We start from the raw sequence: 20078 nt of genomic DNA, 5'->3' as shown, positions 1-20078 counted from the left end.
AGAGAGTTGGGGTTAGCTTCAAGGATAAGGTGGACGGGAGTGCAGGGAGATAGAGTCCCTTGTGGAAAACTTTCCCGACACACCCATGCACGCACAGACACACGTGCACACACATGCACAAAGACACAGACACACACACAAATACAGACACACAAAGGCACACACACGCACACACCATAGCTGGTTCTGAGCTTAGGAGAGCTTGTTAAGCAGATGGTCTGAGCTAGAAAAATAAGTTTTTAAGAAATGAATAAGAGAAAGAAAATGTTCCAAATGGAGGGCAGAAGAAAAACTGGGTGTGGCTCTGTCATTTATGGGCAGATACTAACTCAAGAATTGTTCACGTTTTCGAAAGTTCATCTGAACTGGAAGCAACGACAGCACAAGCAGAGGAGGGAAATAAAAGTCGTTCACTGATTGCTGGCTAGGACCTTTGAAAATTCACAGTCCAGTGCTCTATTTTAAGGAGGGAAAAAATGGTTCAGAAAAGCTGATCATCTTGCCCAATAGCACTCTGAGATTTAGGGACACAGGCTGGTCTTGGGATTCCCCAGGCAGCCCACTAACCATGTTGTGCTGTCTATAAGCAGGAAAGCAGTACAAGTAATGATGGTGAGGGGCAGAGGAGGTGGGCTGTCCAGGTGACTGGGAGGGGGAGGGAAAAGAGGAAGTGAAGGTGGTGGGGAAGGAACAACCCAGAAGCAAGGGATAGGAAGGGTCCTATCCTACCCACGGGGGACAATTTGGGTGCACACCAAGGGGGGCTTCCTACACGTGGGGCTCTGGTACCTGTTGTGGCCCAGAAGACATCAACAAGGAGGGAAATGACTAAGATGGAGTCTGCAAGTTCTTTTCAAAATGTCAGCCTTCCTTAGAGCCTCACTACTGTTTCCTCAGTCTTCTGGAATTTGTGAACTTATTCCACAAATATTTACTGAACACCTATTTTGTGCCAGGCCCTGTCCCTGGCCATGTGGCTGCAGCAGTGAATAAGACAGACAAGGTCATTTTCCTCTGCAGGATGCTTTCCAGTGAGATAGATAGCAAATAAATAGGAGAATGTCCACTCATCTTAATTGCTATGAAGAAAACAATACAGGGTAATATGATGGTGACTGGAGAATCTCCTTTAGATCGGGTGGTCTGGAAAAGCCTCTTTGAGGAGGTGACATCTGGGCTGGGAGCTTGAAAGGAAGAGCCAGCTAGGGACTGAGACGGCTGGGTGGAGAGCACAGCCCACACAAAGGCTCAAGGCCATGGTCAAGAGATCAAGCGCCAAGGGTGGCACGTTCAAGGGACACACAGAAAGTCTGTGTGGCTGCGACTCGGGAAAGGAGGAGCAGATGAAATGAGGTCATCGGAGGTGAGCCCGGCCGTATCAGAATGAGGCATCCGTTCATTTAACAAATAATTATCAAGCACCCACGATGTGCAGGGCATTGCTGAGGGTATAAAAATGAAACGGCTAAACGCCTAGTTCAAGGATTCTGTCCGCAGGGAAGAAGTCAGTTTAGTAAGGGTGACAGACTACTTACACAATTCTGCTACAGGTTAGAAAGTGTCCCACTCCAGGCAGAACCACAACGCAGACATTACCGTGTTGCTTAGCAAGGAAAGGGGCTTTCCGGAAGCAATTGTATCAACATACCCATGCAACTACTAGAGCCAGTTTACAATCTGAAGGGGGCACACTGGCCGTCCAAAGTCACGGTATGACGTCTGACATCCGGACATCTGCTCCGCCAGGGTCGGGAGGTTAGGTCATCCCAGAGATGAGTCACCGAGCCCACCTTCTCCACCGGGTGAGCCTTCTCGCTCTTCGTGGGTGCGGCAGGGCCGTAGGAATCCCCCCACCCGGACTAAATCGGTAGCACTCAGAAAACCCAGGCAGGGGAGCCTGCAAGACCAAGGCTTCGATTAGCACCTGATTCACCCAGGCAGTCAAGGCAGGGCGGCGACTGCCGGTAACAGGCCCCCAGTGGCCCCGGGGAAAGGCCTGCCGGAGTTTTGGTGACCCTGACCCCCGGGGAGCGACCCGTGACACGCCTCACTGGGTAGGGGCTGCGCCTGCGTGACCACCGGCCCCGCCCCGTCTCGGAACGCGCAGGGCGACGGCGGTCGGGGCGGGGGTGCGCGTGCGCCCTGGGCCCGGGCCCCCGAGTAGCCAGAATCCTGGAGGCCCCCGCTTCCAGGAGTCATGTCCCTGCACCCCGGTCCCCGGGAGACATAATCCCAGCGCCCCGGCCGGGCCCCTAGGAACCGCGTCCACAAGTCCCGGGGGCCGGCGTGGCAGGCGCCGGGCTCACTCCGGGAGGGTGCGGGCGCCGCGAGCCCCTTCCCGCAGGGGCGCCTGTGCCGCTGTCCGGCGGCCGGGGAGCCCGGGGGCCGCGGGGGACAGGAGCGCAGCGGACAGAGAGGCCTGGGTGCCGCCGGTCCGTGTTGCTGTTTACGCTGCGGGCGCGCAGTGCCCCCTGCCCGCCCTCCCGCTGCTCCCCCGCCCGCTCCAACATGCCCTCAGTGCGCCTGCCGCCGCGCCCCGGGCGCTAGACCGCGCGGCCGCCATGGGGAATGGGATGAACAAGGTAACGTGTCCCTCGTTCCTGCCCTCTGCCTCCACTCCTCAGCCTGCCTGCGCGGGGCTTTGCCGGCGAGGGGAGCCCTCCGCGCCCCGTCCGCGCCCCCGGGCCCCCGAGAGGCGGGGGCCGCCGCGTGCCTGCGTCTGCGAGGCCCCCGGGCCCCGCCGCTTCCGGCTTGTGGCTGAGAGCTAGCCGTGCCCTTTAGCGGCGCCGGCGCTTGTTCTGCCCCGACTTGGGCTGAGCTCACAAGGATTGTGGTTTCTGCCTTTTCTCCCCTCCCCTTCACCCCCAGACTCGGCTCTTGAAGCCTCACCACCCACATCATTACTAAAGTGGAGTAGATAAGTGTCTTCTCTTCCGTAATTTCCTCTTCCCAGATTTTTTTTTTCCGTGTACGCAGATAACTTTTTCTTGTGGACAGAAAAGTTGACAGAGGCCTAAATCCTGAGGTGCTTTTAATTCCCTGGGGGGCGGGGGGGGGGGCGGGTGGTGAGAGCACAGATTCAGAGCTGATTTATCCGGATCGCGTGGTTTCTGCGCAGGGCGACCTGTGCCTTCTAGAATAGAAAACCCGGCTTGCTCTGCTCTCCGGCGCCCCAGACCCTTCTTCCGAGGCCGTGGGATGGTCTGTGCCTTTCCTGCCGGTGGAGGGGACCAGATTCCAGCTCTTACAGTTGAGAGTTGCTTGGGGTGTATTCATGTCAAACGCAAGGTTAAGGAGCTTTTGATCTGGTACTTCTGGTTTAAAGAAAAGACTTAACAAAACTTTTTTTTTTTTTAAAGCCCTCATCTTCTCGGGTCTTTGAAATGGTCCTGGATCAGAGATTAGTCTCTGGTCTGTTTCTCTTCCCCGGTGTATTCCACTCACCAGCGTCTCCGCGCACTTTCAGCTTCCCTGCTGGGTGGGTATAAAGCTGATTTGTCAGCCCTGGGGTTCTTTCAGCTGGAGTGTTAGCAGTCCAGGCAGGTAGGAAAGTTACCCACTTAACTCTTCACCTGCCACGTCAAGTTCACTGTCATGGAGACTCAGTTTATATAAAAGGGGATTGTGTGGTTTAGGCCTGCGTACCGGAGGTTTTTTGGTAACCAGAATGGTATTCCTTGTGAGGGCTTTTTTGGTGGGAAGGGTGGGTGGAAAGAGACTCTCTTTCTTGGATAAGTACTCGCAGTATGTATGTCCCCATTAGCACTGGAATCCGTCAGCACCACAGGCTTCTGCTTTTTTAATGCAAACAGAACAATAAAGGGGCTTCTGCGAGTTTGTGGGCTCTGTTTGCCTTCCCATTAGTTGTGGTCACACCTCAGCTTTACTTTGTTTTTTTCCTACAGTTATTTCCCCTTGAGGTGTTCACTCTCCACCTCTTTCAGCATTAATTTGTAATATTTTTCTATTGTAACTCAAAGAACGTGTTTAGGCATACAAATCATTGCCTAAGTGTTCAAAATTAATTGCAGGCTTTTCAGCAAAAGCAGTCATATTCATATCATGATTTTTACCTTTCAAAGAAAGCACTACATTTCTTGATGATGTTATTCTCATGACCATCTTATATTGTACATAGAGCCACTATCTCCAATGTAGAGACGGGGAAACATACATACAGACAGATTTAGAGACACCATTAAATCAACGAATTGTTATTGTGTACTTACCATTAGCCAGGTGCTGTACTGGTTGAGGGGGCTAGGAGAGGTGCAATGGTAAAAAACACAGACAGAGGTCTTTCACAGAACCTTCAGTATAGACCAGCAGTTGACCGATAGAAATATAATGTGAGCTATATATGTAACTTAAATTTTTCTAGTAGCCACATTAAAAAAGTAAAAAGAAACTAATTTTAATAATATATTTAACTGAAATATGTTGAGAATATTGTTGTTTCAACATTTAACCATGATAAAGTTACTCTTAGAATGGTTTGTATATAGTTTTTTGGGCTAAGTCTTCAAAGTCTGGTGTGTATTTGATACTTAAATCACATCTCATTTGGGATTAGCCACATTTTAAGTACTCAAAGCCACTGTGGCTAATGGCTACTGTATTACACAACACGGGTTGTGTGAGTGTGTGAGTGTGTGTGTGTGTGTGTGTGTGTGTGTGTGTGAGAAAGAGAGAGAAAACAAACACAAGGTGGGGAGGAGTGAGGGCTCCAGAGGATGACAGGCAATTTCCTGAGAGTCGGGTAACTAGATGTGATGAGCACAACCTAGAAGCAGCATTCAGTCCAGGCCAAGGATCATGCTGGAGAACAGATGTTTAAGCTGAGATCTGAAGAATTGCTCTAGGTTGCAGGGTTATTTAGTGGCAAAGTAGATTGCTGGAAGCGAGAAATTAAAAGCCTTAATTAGAATTTGCTCATGTGTTAGTGTGTGACTTGGAACTAGGCTTCATTTTTTCTGTTAAAAATTTTAAAAAAGAATGGTTGATTTGCAGACCTAGTGGAATTAGTATAAGGTGCTAGCCGTAGAAATGCTTTTCTAAGAACATTTATAGATAAAAACGCAGTGCCTTTGGAACTGAAAACTTTATTTGCCGTGTGTGTGTGCCCTGAGGTGCCTGGGACAAGATTTATTTCCAGTCTCACAAAAGTCGGTCATCCTTGGCAAAAGGAAACTTATGAACTAAACAATGCAGCAGTTTTTGAACACAGCAGTTTTTATTTCTATTCTTTGTCCTCGTGGAGGATCTCCTCATCAATACGCCCCCAGTCTCCTGTGTGGCAGAACATCGTGCCCATCTCAGTTAGGTGTACACAGCGTGCTACTTGGAGAGTGTTAGGGGAAGAAACATCTGTGTTCTGGCCAATTAAAGATGATGAGGAGGGCTTCCCTGGTGGCGCAGGGGTTGAGAGTCCGCCTGCCGATGCAGGGGACGCGGGTTCGTGCCCCGGTCCGGGAAGATCCCACATGCCGCGGAGGGGCTGGGCCTGTGGGCCATGGCCGCTGAGCCTGCGTGTCCGGAGCCTGTGCTCCACAACGGGAGAGGCCACAGCAGTGAGAGGCCCGCGTACCACAAAAAAAAAAATAAATAAAAGATGATGAAGAAACAGAGAATACAGCAGTTGTAATCTTTTTTTTTTTTTTGAGCCTCGTACAATGTGCCTGCAGTTTATAAAATCTAAGCCTCACTATAGCCCTAGGAGTCAGTCTGTCTTATCTTACTCTCTGTGCTGATTAGGAAATGGAGACTCAGAAAGTAGCGTGTCTAAGGTCCTAATGCTAGGAAGTGGCCGAACTGGGTTCTGAACCCAGTTCCCACTGATGTTGACGATAGTGGAAGTCTTTCTTTGAACTAGAATACCAGTTCATTCCAAGTGACTTCTGAAGACACTGAGAAAAGCTCCCCGGAGTCCCAAATTAGTTGCAAAATAGGAAAAGCCTTCTCCTCTCTCCCTTCATGTTTGATATTGATATAAGGAGGAGAGGGTTAAGTCAGGCAACTACAACTATTTTTTCATTGTTTTTTGTGCAGTTTCCAAATAGATCCTCTAAAGTGACCAAAATTATAGTCACTGATGAACTTACGGTGTGCCAAGGCCTGTTTTGAGACTTCACCACATGGAGTAACTCATTGAATCCCCACCACAACTCCACGAAGCAGGTGCTGCCATTTTCATCCCTGCTTTACAGATGACCTGGCCAGAGTCACCCACTGGGTGGGTGGCAGAGCCTGGACTCAAAGCCAGGTGGCCTAGCTCTTGGCGTCAGCAGGTTGCCCCGCCTTGCTGCTAAAGGCCAGTCTAGCAAGTGTCTGTAGTAGGATTAGGTCAAACTAAACAGGCTGCTGCAAGCAAATGTGTGTCTGTGGAGCCTTTGAAAATTCCTAGTTGAGTCGAAGTTTTCTCAAAGGTCTGACCCCCAAATCTTTTGGGGGAGGTCCTATAAAGAAAAGTCCTCATTCTCATCTTATTAGTCTTAAGTACTATAATAGCCCATTAAAAACAATCTAATCTCTCTGGCCAAGCATTCTATTAGAGAAATGTGCATGTTTTTATCTTGAGCAACCTGAACTGATGATCTAAAAGTGGGCTGAAGCATTACCATTCTAGGGCAGGTTGTGAGGACCCAGCGTTGGTTCAGTTCATCCAGCACACAGCTGCCCAGTCTGGCGGCCTTTTCGTTCCTCACTGCCCTGTTTCCCCTGAAAGCATCCTACCTGGTGGAAACAGATGCTGCCCAGTATTTCATGGGCAACTTGCTCATGGCAGCGGGAGGCAAACACTTAGCTTGTTGCATCACTTTTCTATGAGAAGACCACTGTTGTGAAGGAGGGGGCAGAGCCATCAGAAAGCCTGATCTGTGGTGTCCACCACTCTGCTCCTGCATGGGTGTGTTCTTGAACAAGCCACTCTGTTTCTGAGCATCAATGTCTTTATTGCCCTTGATCCATAGGGATGGTGGTTTGCTTAACTAGTCTCCTTATTTGGCTCTAAAATGAGTATAATGTTACTTCGCCCAATTACTACCCAGATTCTTGGGAGAAGCAAATGAGAATGTATTAGAAGACACTTTTGCAAACTGTAAAGGACACACATGCACTGCTGTTAGCGTTCCTGGATTTTTCCCATCAACGGTGACAGCGAAGACATCTGCTTTAGATACGGTTGACACCTGTTTGAGGATGACTTCTCTTCTTAGGAAGACAAGGGAGTACAGTTGAGAAAGGAGTATAGTCCAAGGGCAAAGAGCAAGGAGAATATGTCCCCCTAGGCATAGCCCGTTCCTCAACCTCTGCACTGTTGACACTTGGGGCTGGATCGTTCTTTGATGTGGACCCCAGTGGGGGCTTCATGGCGTTGTGGTGAACAACATACCAGCCTCCACCCGCTAGATGCCAGTAGCACTCTCCCCTCATGGTGACAACCAGAAATTTCTCTGGGCACTGCCAGATGTCCTCTGGAGGGTAAAACTACAGTTGAGAGCCACTGGCCTGGGGTTCTCCATTCACAATCTCCCGAGCCCTGTGTGATATGGAACTGAATCGTTATCAGAAGGTGGAATAAGGCTGAAAAGGTTGGGAAGCATGGTTTTAGTTTGGGAAGGGGCTGGAAGGTCAGACGTCCTCGTGCTGTTAGATGCTGCTGTTTCCACAACGGAGCACCCGATGTGGCTACCTTCATAACTCATTCGTCTGTCCGTTCACCAGTTCATCAAATTAGGTTATGGAATTCCTGCTATTGTCAAGGCACCATGCTAGATCCTGTAGTGGGAAATAGCGTGAAAGACGAGACCCTGCCACCCACACTGGTCACAGGCAGCCTACAGAGGAGTCCTGCAGGAGGGAGCACGCCGCAGGCAGCGTGGCTGTGGGCCTGGCGGATGCAGGGTTCCATGCTGGTGGTTTCTGTCTTCTGCACACCACCCCTTGTATGTTTTTTCTTCTCAACATTACAGTTTTATTTCATTTTAAAGAAATAGATGCTTAAGGCACTGTTCTAAGTGCACGCAAGAGTATTCTCAGATTCTTCCTTTCATAAATGCAAACTGTTAAGTTCATGGCCAAATGGCATTAAGAAAGTCTGTGACATTTAGACCTTCAGGGAAGCCACCAAAGTCTTCCCCGTCGCCCCTGGCTTTGAAGCCCACAGAGTCCTTTCTAACCTAGGAAGAATTAAGATGCCCCGCCCTGTGGCCGTGTACTGCTACCTGATCAGGCATTTGATCTTACATCTGTTTGGGGGGTGCCCTCGGATTCCATGGCATCCTGAAGTACTAAGAAAAATGTTTAAAAAATAAACTTAAAATATTTCCTGTCTTAGAAGCAATGTTGTTTTGTGCCCAAGTGCTTTTTTGTGGCGAAGGATTTGATTTTGTCCATGTGTCTGTGGTCAGTGTTAGGACAGTGTGGCTGTGAAGGAGGCTGACCAAGAGGAGCCGTCAGCCATGGGCAGGCCGGGTTTCTGCGGGATAACCTTCGTTATCTCTCCCAGACAGTGTTCTAGTAGAAAACAAGGATCATTTTTGACCAGCAGAATGTCAGAGAGTGTTTCCCTTTGTGGTGTGTTTCATCACCTTTTATTCAGTGGTTATCGCTTCATGTGCCCATCTCTGGGCCTGGCTTTTGGGACACAGCAGGGAACAAGACAGACACAACCCGTGCTTTAAGGTCAATCAAAAAAGTAAGGAAACAAATGAAAAAAATTTAGGTACTGATCAACGTGATAAAGAAAATAAAACAGGGTAATGTGACAGAGGGTGCCAGGGAGTTTGATGGTCAGGGAAGATCTCCCTGGGAGCTGTTACCTCATGTGAGACCTGAGTGACAAGCAGCCACCCAGGTGGATGATGGGGCATGAACATCCTCAGCACAGGGAAAGAACAGTGGTTTCCAAGGCCCAAGGATGGTTGGGACCAATTCTCTACTTTTCTTTTAGAGCCGTAGAACATTCCCACGTGGCATTTACAGACGTTTTCCTTGATCTATCCTTACTTCTCACTGTGTGGTGATAACTTCACTCCCCCTGTGTTCTTGCTTCTGGCTTGAGTTCAGACTTTCCATGAATTCACTGGTCAGCCGCTTTGTCCCAGATGCACACTCTGCCCTTCCCTGGCCTCCCCCATGGGCCAAGAGGAGCCATGAGCCTGCTGGGAAAATATTTCATTTCATTTTCTCTTTCTCTGCACTTAGGGCTTTACCAGCAACAGTAATACCAGGGGAGTCAACCAGTCAGATTTTTTGAGTTTTAAGTTTGAACTGAGGCTGACTGGTATAGAAATTTAAATATTTACGGGCTTTTTTTTCTCCTTGAAAACAAAAATGTAATTTCTCTGCCTGGCAATGGCCAGTTCTCCAGCCTTCCTGGATCTTGTTTTGTAATTTTATATGGAAGAAACTACAGAAACTGGGATTGAGCAATTTGCTTTCTATTTCCAGCCCCTGAATCTGTAGCTTATTCTCCTAGTCTGGAAAATGGAGTTAAAAGTTTACTGGCACAACTCTGTCCTCTCCTTATAATTAAAATATTTAAGTGCATGTAAAATGTGCATCTTACATGATTTTTGGTAAGTTGCCTCCTTGATTTTGCTAAGTTCAGACCTCTGTCCTTGCCAGCGCTCTGCCCCGGGGTCTCTCCTGGGAGCCGCTCTCCTTTAACACCAGCCCCAGAGCCACTGGCCCTGAACAGAAAACTTCCCAGAGCAGAAAGGGGTAAAGCTTGATCTCTCAGGCCTCACTCATCATGGTTTTCCATCTTTCTCTTCCTTGCTTGGCCCCCTCCCACCTGACTCACGTTGTCTACTTGTTCATTCGTTTGTTGAAGAAACATTTACTTAAGTATCTACCAGTCAATGGAGAACCACTCAAGTTTAGAGAAAACATATTCACAAATACAATGCAGGCAGCAGATAGAGGTCATAAACTAGATGTCTATGGGCCATACTCAGCCTACAGATGTTTTATTTATCACAGTATTTAAGGTTTTAAAAAAATACAGTTGACAGTATTTGAAAATTGGGCTGTTTCCCATAAAACCCAGATGTTGGAATTGGGGATCCTGGCCTGCATCTCTGCATCATCACCTTGGCCAGGCATGGGGCGGAGGCTAAAGACAGAGAAACCTCCATCCTTGAAGGTCTTTCTTGCTGAGGTGTCGAATTTCTGATAGCTACTTGGAGCGCTAAGGAGATTTTAGTGTGTTGAAGGAGGCTTGAGGAATCCTTTGGAGGGACCAGTCCAGAGGTAGGGAGGACTCTAAGAGCTGTTGCAGTAGGTCAGGCAGGAGCTGAACAAAGGCACTGCACCAGGGCCCAGAGGCGCAGACTAACTGGGGATCTGTGGAGGAGTGGAAGCTAGTGCTGACTGAGGCAGGCGTGGTGTCCAGAGGAGGGAGGCGTCTCCTGTTGGCTCCTGGAGTGCCAGCGGGGCTGCCCTTGTAGGTGGGTGGGGCTTTGCTAGTCTGTGACTTGCTTGAAGGTCTGTGCAGTTCATTTGCATTTGTGCGTTTTTCTGGGTTGAACGGCCAACATCAGGGTCCCTGGTTGTAAGCAACAGAATCCAAATGTGACTCCTTTAGGTAGAATAGGTCAGAAGGCTGGGAAGTCTGGAGAACCAGATTTAGGCTACCTGCCAGGAGCAGATCCTAGAACTGGTCTGGTGAGAGCATTTCTGCGGCTGCCCCAAGATGCTACTGCTGCTGCCAGTGGGTCCTGCGTGTTCCACCTGCCCTACTGCAAGAGAGGATGCTCTGAGTTGTCTCTGGCTTCGTCTGGAGGAGCCGTGGAGACGTGTTGCACTTATGTCCCATGTCCCTGCTGTAGCAGGAAGGCAAATGGGAGTGGGGATCTTATGTAGGAAGAGCTGGGCTCTGCTTCCCACTAAGACTCCAGAGTGGGGATGGGGATTCTCCAAACACAGGAAAGGGCTTCAGAGGCTAGGAAACCAATAAAATAACTGTCAATTACAGGGTTTATAATTTTCAAACATACCCATGGGATGAGGGACCCCAAAGAGTGAGCATCTCTTCCCTGTTTAGAGAGAGTATTGGGAGCAGAGCAGGTGATGTTCCAAGGTGGAACCAGGAGGGGATATTGGGAAAATAGGGGTTATCTGGCCTGACTGCAGATGAAGAGAAGTGGGGAATCCTTTAGAGGTAGGAAGCCACGTTGAAATTCTCAGCTCATTTTCAGTTTTGGCCTTCATTTTCTTGGGAAAGGGTTTGCCAACAAACATTTTGACCTAGAAAATGACCCAATGAGAATATGGCTTTCAGAAATTAATTTGATGAGACAGAGCAGTTCAGTGGCTACTGCTGTAGCCTGCGAGGTTCTGCACTGGGACCCTTGGCCTCACAACCAAGGGGCAAGGGCCGTGATGGGACTTGGTAGCTCACTGAGAGCTACCAAGGGGAGGGGTAGCTGGGAGGGGGCTCCACGTTTTTCATTCTGGGTGACGGGGAGAAGGTGACACCGTGAGGGGACAGGTGGGATCAATAGTGGGGGTGGGAGAATAATGGGGTGCAGGGTCTGGAAGACGCCCTGGAGGTGAGTTCCAAAGGATGGATTCAAGGAACATACAATCAGTTCGAGAGCAGTAGAGCCCAGAGATGAGCTAATCTCATGCCCCTGTTTTATTTTATTTGAAAATAATATGAAATATATTAACTTACGTTTAGTAGAGAAGGTAGTAGAAGTACAAAGAAGAAAAGCAAAAATGGGCCATAATCTTTTCCCCAAATAACCCCACTTGACTTTCTGGAAAAACTAAATTGAAGTAATGCATGTGCACGATATGTAGAAGTGCCAACGGAAATCTAGAAGTGGTCTTTCCAGACCTCCCAGCCCCCAGTGTCCCCTGCCAGAGGTGAGCACAATAAGGAAAGCATTCCTTTATATTTATCATGATCTTTCCCAGATACAGCAGATAAAAATACTTCTCTCTAACAGCCACACACACCTAGCATCTCAGTGGCACTTAACCTAGAGCCTGAACACTTGCAGCGGCTGCCCCTCCTCTGCCCCTTCCGTCTCGCCTCCTTCACGCTTGCTCCCAGGAGAGACGGGCCTTCCTTCTCAGGGCTGGCTGTCTCCACCGCCCCCTGCCTGTCCTGCCTCTCTCCCAGCCCGCTTCTTTTGGACATCAGGGCCCCTGAGTGTCATCGCCTCCTGAAGGTCCTCGGGGACCCCAGAGTGGTCAAGGCGCCTCTTCCCTCCCTAAGCAAGCAACTCAGCAAGGGAAGTGGGACACCGGCAGGGCCATGTCTCTCGGTCACACTGTATCCCGAGTGCCCAGAGGGTACCCGTGTGTGACAGGAACTCAGGAAACCATTCAGCCACTCTGATGCATTCTGCAACTTTGGGGAAGCAAACGTGCTCCATGATTGTGTTCTGGTCCATTGTAACTGTCAGCTGTATGAATTGGGAGACTGCTGTGGTCAGTGTTAGGAAAGAAAAAGAATTTTGACACATTGGAAATGGCAAGGATGATTCTATTCAAGACCATTACAAGTGGGAGATGGAGCTCCACTCCCACTGCAACCGGAGCAGGTGAGGGAGTGGGTGGAAATCACTGATGGAGCTTGATCAGAGCCAAGGGTGGAGGAAGAGGGGCTTGACTGATACCAAGAGCGGGTGGGCGCTTGACACCTGGCTCAGCAGGGTTCTTGGCTAAATCTGGCCAAGGACCAGCCAGGTGGAGAAGACTCGAAGTTCGGTCAGGGAGGAAGTCTGTGTCCCCATCAGTCAAAGGAGCTGGGTGATGATTTTGCCCTTGAGTATCTAATGAAGATAGGAGAGACCCTGGAGAAGCGCAGATGACACGTGAAAAAGCTCTGTGCAGGCAAGAGCTGCCAGAGAGCATCAGTTCGAGGCGTCTCCCGGGTGAACTTGCATTGTTCTTACGTTGTTTTAAAACAGGAATGGTGAACTGTTTACTCCACCCTTCCTCCCAGGAGAATCCCAAAGACTGATTATGTTTCAAGAAAGACCTGTCAAGTGTTTTAGTTCCTTGGCAGTTTTCCATTTCCTGGTTCCAGGGCTAACCCTGCCCGCCTCAGTGCCGTGACTCTCTCAGTCCCCTGGGGCACTCTCCAAGCCAGTTTTGCCTCCCCGGGTATTGAGTCAGCCAGAGTGACCACACGTCTCTATGACGACGATGTCACTTCTGGATTTTGCCTTTTGTCCTAGATTATTAATAGTACCTCTTTTCACTCTCACAAGTGTCCTATTTTGGTCGATTAGTTCTTTGGTCCCCCATGACAGACGCTGACCCTGGACCCAGTACTGCTGTGTCCCAGTAGATCCCCACAGTGACTTTTTCGTGGGCAGCTGGTTGTCAGGAAGATGCTTGAAGGAATCCAAGCACGTGAAGGAAGTTACTACCTGCTGCTTTCAGCTTTCTTAGTGGAAGTGGAAAAAAACAACAGAGAGTGTGAAGCAGATGGGGCTGAGAGGTGTGTGTGGCAGTGGTGCTGATGAGGGTGTCGCCAGGGCACCAGGGGTTGCACTGAAGTGTCCCCAAGGCCAGTGTGCTGTATGCACTTGGAAATCATATACGTGGTGTAGCTTCCAAAGCAGTGTCCGTATTTGGATTTCAGAGGTTCCATACAGAGTATTGGCAGGACAGGAATTGGCTTCGTGTTTTGCAAAGTGGGGGTGCTTTAAGGTGAGAATTACAGTCACCCGTTTCCGTCTCAGGTCTACTGAATCATTCTGTGTGGAGCCTGGGGCTGGGGGCTTCCCAGAAACCTGAAGTTTTAATAGATTCCGCTGGTTCTGGTGGATAGTCGGGCTTGAGAACCACTGCCTTAGAAGTAGACGTTTTGCAGCAAATGTGTGTTCTTATTAACGTGCACGTTTAGACAGTTCTTTCATTCATTTAGCAGCTCTTTATTGAATGGTAATCACGGGCCAAGCCCTGGGCCAGGAGCTGGGTGTGCAGCCCAGCAGAGGGGACAGGCCTCCACCTAGTAACGTCCATGACAGCATCACTGCAAGGGGAAGACGGTGGGCGCTGAAGCAGGGCTCAGGACAGGCCTCCCCAGGGCATGGGTCGGAGCTGGGGCCTGAAGGATAGGGAGAGCGGGAGTAGAGCTGCTGCCTGGCTGCGGAACAGCATGTGCGAAGCCTCAGACTGCAGAGGGCGGGTTTGCTGGAGCTGAGAGAGGAGTGGGAGAGGGGGAAGCGGGGGGCGGGCAGGCAGGACGGGTGGAGGGGATGCTGGCAGCGCTTGGTGTGGGGCTGGACTCAGAAAGCCGGCGAGCACTGGCGAGCCCTGGAGACAAGGATGCTTGTCGTCCGTGCTGTCCACCTGGGAAGGTGCTGGGAGGTGGGTGTGGTGGGCACAGGCCTGGGCTGCGCTCCCACCTCCTGGAGGGCCCCGCCTCGTGCCAGATGCCGTCAGCCGCAGGCCTGTAACACTCGCGTCTGGTCTGTGTCTCCCCCTAGATCCTGCCTGGCCTGTATATCGGCAGCTTCAAAGGTGAGTTCTCCTTTTTTATTATTGTGGTAAAATATGTAAACTGTTAAATAGGCCATTTTAACCTCTTTTGAAGCGTGCAGGTCAGTGGCATTAAGTCCATTCACACCGTGGTGCAGCCGTCACCACCATCCGTCCACAGAACTCCCATTTTCCCAACTGAATCTGTCTCCATTGGACACTAACTCCCCATCCCCCAGCCCAGCCCCTGGAAACCACACCCCTCCTTTCTGTCTATGAATCTGATGGCTCTGGGGGCCTCGTGTGAGTGGGGTCACGCAGTGTTAGTCCTTTCGTGACTGGCTTATTTCACTGGGCATAACACGGTTGATCCACTTCTGTAGCCTGCGTCAGAATTGCCTTCCTGTTTAGGCTGAGCAACGTTCCAGTGTGTGCATGCACCACACTGTGTTTGTCCATCACCTGTGGACGGACACGTGGACGCCCCTGCTAGTGGTGAGTTCACTGTTTTAAAGATTACCTTTAGGCTCTCACGCATGATGGAGTCCAGGTGTAGACGTCAGATCATCCAGAGTCTGCTCTGGACGTGGCCACCACTGTGCTCTGGTCCTTGTACCCCGACACCTTGGCCAATGGCTGGCAGAGTGGCGTGGAGCCCTGCAGATTCCACCTTGACCTCTGACTTTTTTAACTCTGCACGCTTGCTGGAGCTCTGTTATCAAAAGAGGATGGCTAAAAGGCACATTTAGCAGCCATGTAACTTGTTTGTCATCTTTATCACTTTTATTTTCTAGTTATTAATAAATTTTCAGAAACCCATTTTTTAAATTACCTGGGGAAAACAAGTGGCAGTTTCATCTCTAGCAGATCATTCTTATCCTGTGTTGACTTTTCTGCTTACACCTGTCTCTGCAGCTTGTTGAATATTTGTTGATATGCTGTCTGCTACTGACCTTTTATTTTTAGCTCGTTTGTCTCAAAATGCTCTGTAGATGCAAGGGTGAGTAGCAACCCACGGAGCAAAGTGCATGCGGAGCGGAGGGGCTGGTCCCCACCTTGTGAGGCGTTTGAGTGTGTGTGATGGGGAGCCCGGTCTCCCTCGCGCTGGAGATGGACTGTGCGTCATCCATGGACTTGGCCCAGGACGTGTGCAGAAACAAGCCTCCTGTTTTGGTGGCGAGGGCCCTCCTCACCACGCCTCGCTCCCCAGACAAACAAGAACACACTCCTGTCTGTTTTCTGGTTGCTTAAATCTGTGAGCTCAGGTTCACATCGATTGTTAAAACAGTCTCAATGACTTCTCTGCATGATGTTCATTTCCTTTTCCCCCTGGGCTCCGAGGGCAGCTAACCGGCCTCAAAGAGAATTCAGCACAGTGAGCTGACAGCTGCTAATTGCTGCTAGAACATGTTAAAAATAGTCCTGGAGTTCCTAAATTAGTAAGCTCTGTAGTTCTGAAAAAGCAGCAGTGCTTTGTGGCAGGTAGGGGAGTGGTGCTAGAATGCATGAACATCTTTATGGTTATTTAGTGAATTATTATTAACGCTTTCATGGGGAGAGGGGAATGTCTTTGTTTTTGAAAACAACAGAATTTAAGATAAATTCTTGGAAGTAGAATTGCTGGGTGAATATTTTTACAAATCAGAAATTGTAATAAATACCAACCAAATTCAATACTCCTGCCAACAGTTTCCATCACGCTCACAGATGGTGCCAGGCTGCTGCTTGCCAGACCTCGGTTTGAGCAGCAAAGGACTAAGTTCTCCAAAGATTTCGTGCTCGGGGAGAGCTTGTGCACGTGCACGTGGGCTAGCTGATGACCCCACGGCCGACCTTCCAGCTGCATTCACACCGTTACCACGGCGCCCCTGGCTCTAGACAGCCATCCACCAATAACATGTAGTCCTGAAGAATAAATGTCATCATTCCAATAGTGTTGGCTGAGCACTCATGCACGTAAATGGGTGGACAGAGCCTGTGCTTATGGGAAAGAGTAATCCGAAGGTGGCGTATGCATGCGGACGGATGGCGCTGCAAGAGAGTAGAAAGGAGAGCAGAGCAGAAGGGGCACGAGCGTCCCCAGGAGTCACTTCTGTTTTCTCTGGGGCCCAGCAGTCAGTTTTCTCATCTGTGGTATCAAGGGTGGTTGTATTCGAAAACAATTTTATCCCCAAACCACCTTTTTTGTTGTTGTTTATCTTAACCTGTGTTACAAAAGTATATTTATGGGGTGATGAAAATACTCTAAAGTTAGATTGTGGTGATGGTTAAACAATTCTGAATATACTAAAACCCATTGCATTGTACGCTTTAAAAGGGTGAATTTTATGGTATGTGAATTATCTCAGTAACACTGTTTTTTAAAAAAGGAAAACACGTATATTTAAACAGTCTTTAAAATTCAAGTCCTGGGTGGAGTCAGAATCTGGAAGAGCCTGGCCTGGAATGCCTTGGGGGGGAAACCCCGCCCAGCTGCTCCGAACGCCTCGCTGCCCCGCCTTGTCTGGGCGCCAGCAGCTCCAGCTTGACCTTGTTTCACCGCTTGTCTAAAATGCACGTACTGGTGGGGACTGGAAAACCACACCTCGGTGAACACGTGGGGTCTGCCTGCCTGTGGGACCCTAAATAATTTGAGTTCCCGCCGAATTCAAAACTCACTGAAGCCCCGGCTTGGCGTAGCTGGCGGAGGGTCTGCCGGGCCGGGTCCTCTGATGGACGTGGAGGCGCTTGGGGTTGCTGCGGCAGTTAAGAGAGTCTTAAAGTAAAACCGACGTTTTAAAATTACTTTTAAAGATCATTCTCTTGACTCTAAAAATGTTACATGCTATCTGCAAAATGTTTAGAATGGTGTTTCTTAGTTTCTGCTTAATCACCAAGGCTTATTAGAAATGCAGATTCCCAGCCCTGCCATAGACCTTGAACTAAGTTGGAGCCCAGGAGTCTGCCTTTCTAAAAAAAACCCAGGTAGTTCATAGGCATGTTAAACTTCTACAACCACCTGTGTTGAATACACACAAAAAAACTATAAAGAAAAAAAAATTAAAACACTTGTAATTCCATCTCTTCAAGATTATCACCGTTTGGGCTAATTCCTTAGAGCAGTTTTCCCCCACTGTGTGTGTTTGTCTTTATGTGTTTTAACAAATTGAGTTTATATTGTATTTGTAGTTTGGTACCTGCTCCCCCTCTCCCCCGCTAATACCGTATCCTGAGCATTTTCCCATGTCATTAATATTCTCCAGAAACATCATAATTAAACATTTGATTTTCAGTCCATTTTACCCTCTATCATTTTCAAAGGCTTGCCCCAGGCCAGAGCAGGGGCAGAGGGGGAGCGGACCTCCTTGATTCTTGCTGGGCCCTGTTTTGTAGATTAGCAGAAGTTCCAACTTGAGGGGATTTATTCCAACTTTCTTCTACACGTATGATCACTGGAAGGGAATGTAATTTTGGTGTCTCCTTAGTGTCATATGCAGATAATTTAATAGCCAACTTATAACTTATGGACTATTTTGTTTGGAATTTCCAGAAAATGTTCCATTTTTAGTTTTGCCATAAAGTGAATGTAGATGTTATAAACCACAGTCTTATCTGCATCTGGAGCCATTCCCTGGTGTTTGACATTAGGGTTGATAAGTCTGGCAGATTCCTATATCTTATATAGTAAGTTGCTTTTTTGTATTTAATTTTAACTTAGATTACTAATCATTAAGAGGTAGTTAAAAAATATTTGAAACATCTTTCCTATTACATGTTTCACGTAAAATACTAGCCTAAGGGTCTACAACTTAACAAGTGTCAACTACAAAGTGACTCCCTCTAAACAGTAACACTCATGATTATAAAGTTTATTAATCTAAATATATTTCAAGTTTTATATGACTACTTTTTAACAGAAGATGTGCCAATCAGAAATAAACTTAGTTATCTGCAGAACACCTAAAAGCAATAATCTAGATTCCCTAAGTCTAGATTATTCTGGTCTAGTCAGTTATGAATTTTTAGGAGGGAAACACGCAAGTCACTCTGTGCTCGTTTGCCGGCCAAACTTAAGGAGCACTTCACTTGCAGGAAACATTAAAACGTCCTCCTCTTTCTTCTGTGACAGATGCCAGAGATGCAGAGCAGTTGAGCAAGAACCAGGTGACACACATTCTGTCTGTGCACGACAGCGCCAGGCCAGCACTGGAGGTGAGAGAACTGAGGTGCACGCGTGTCTGCACTGTGCTCCTGGGTCCAGGGGGCACTGACGAAGCAGCCATGTTCTCTGCAGCACCGCTGTGCCCCTGTGTCACCGGCCGTGTTAATCTTGCGCTCAGGCCACGTCTGTGCCTGGTCCGTGGCGTGGCGGGAGGACGCCTTCTCTTCCTGATCGTCCTTCTGTTACGCTGCTAGCTACTTGGCTCTCTTGGCTGAATGCCAGAGGACAAGCTGATGCTGTGTTTCCCTTTGGACCTTAAGGACATTTAAAACCTGTTTTAGCTCCTTTCAAAATTATCTCCCGTTTTAGAATCCAGAAGAATTCAGGCTGCTCATTTCCTGATTTTTTCCGTTTAAGCTCAATTATTTGCTAGGAAATAAAGGCAATGGAGGGTAAATTGTCCCCGGAGATTTTCCGGGGCTTCTCTGTGCAGACTGTCAGTGCAGAAGCTGTTGTTGTGTTTTAGGTTTTAGAGTAAACAGGGTGTGTCTGCCTTCACACTAATTCCAAAAGCATCTTCAATTTTACCCTAATGGGCGGTTTGAGCTGTTGGCTGGGAGCAAAATATATTTCTGTTTATTAGCCTTGACAGAGCCCAAACTACCTCTTTGTAGAAAATAATGCGAGTGTGGTTGTGATGTGTTTTTCTATTTTAGGGTTGGGTATTGGAGAGGGAGGTGTGGCTTGTTCTGAAAGAAATAATCCTAGTTCAATCAGTTTACACCTAAATTCATATTATGCGAGAGTAGGTAATATATTTTTATTTCAAATTTATCTATTTTACTTGTCCATTACAGCTGCCAGATTTCAGTCAGTTTCAATAAATGCGGATATAGAGTAATAAGTGATTCTACTGACATCACCATACAGAGGACGGTGGGATGTGAACAAACCTCTGTTCCTTTCTCCAGATTTTTGAGCTTGCACTTCCCTTTGTTGTTTTAGCTCATGGGTTTTGTTAAGGTGCTATAACTTGTGCTGCAGCGTGATTTTATTGGAAACAACAGCAACAAAACATCATTTTTCTGGAGCCTAACATTTCCCTAGAAAATAGCTACCCCATTTTTCATATATCAACAGTAGTTTATATTAAACATATAGCCAAGCTATGGCCTAGATGATAAGTTAAACGTAAACTGGTCATGATTTACTTCCCCTTAAATCAGAAGATGAGGCTTGAGGTTTCCTTTATTTTAATAAATTGCATAGATGTCCTCCCCACCCTCGCCCTCTAGGCTGCCTCGCACCCTTGTGCCCTGGTCGGCACAACACGTTGCCAGGTAGGAACACGGCCCCGGAATCCGTCCACACTGTGCCTTCCGTCCAGATACCAGATCTTCAGGCTCGCAGAACTTCCTCCATGTGGGAGTTCTGTGAGCCTTGCTGCCCAGCCTGACACTGGAGGTGCTTCTCTGATGGACGAGATCAG

The 20078-nt window shown here is 48.4% G+C and overlaps 1 protein-coding gene and 1 long non-coding RNA gene across 13 annotated transcripts in view; one reads left to right on the top strand and one right to left on the bottom strand.

The window, feature by feature from the left end:
• LOC117197090 (uncharacterized) overlaps positions 1 to 2109 on the bottom strand; it is a 34384-nt gene extending 32275 nt beyond the window's left edge. For 2 of the 3 annotated variants that reach the window (XR_007479488.1, XR_004477587.2), the window contains exon 1: positions 1649 to 2109. This is a non-coding gene — a long non-coding RNA (uncharacterized LOC117197090). Of the gene's footprint in view, positions 1 to 1535 lie in introns of all 3 variants that reach the window. The other variant, XR_004477586.2, reaches the window with a different exon arrangement.
• The window catches only part of DUSP22 (dual specificity phosphatase 22), a 71668-nt gene continuing 53690 nt past the window's right edge, over positions 2101 to 20078 (top strand). For 2 of the 10 annotated variants that reach the window (XM_033408023.2, XM_033408022.2), the window contains exons 1-4: positions 2149 to 2582; positions 14457 to 14490; positions 14860 to 14943; positions 18557 to 18639. Coding sequence is in view for 2 of the 10 variants with exons in the window: in XM_033408027.2 (XP_033263918.1) it covers positions 2562 to 2582; positions 14457 to 14490; positions 18557 to 18639 (138 nt within the window). In the remaining 8 variants the exon portion in view is untranslated. Of the gene's footprint in view, positions 2583 to 14450; positions 14491 to 14859; positions 14944 to 18556; positions 18640 to 19884 lie in introns of those variants that run through there. The other 8 variants (XM_033408027.2, XM_004281079.4, XM_033408019.2 and 5 more) reach the window with 7 other exon arrangements.

Source organism: Orcinus orca, chromosome 10 (assembly GCF_937001465.1).
Source record: "Orcinus orca chromosome 10, mOrcOrc1.1, whole genome shotgun sequence".
NCBI lineage: Eukaryota > Metazoa > Chordata > Mammalia > Artiodactyla > Delphinidae > Orcinus > Orcinus orca.
The sequence above is the reverse complement of the archived record's forward strand: the minus strand, read 5'-3'. Positions and strand labels throughout refer to the sequence as shown.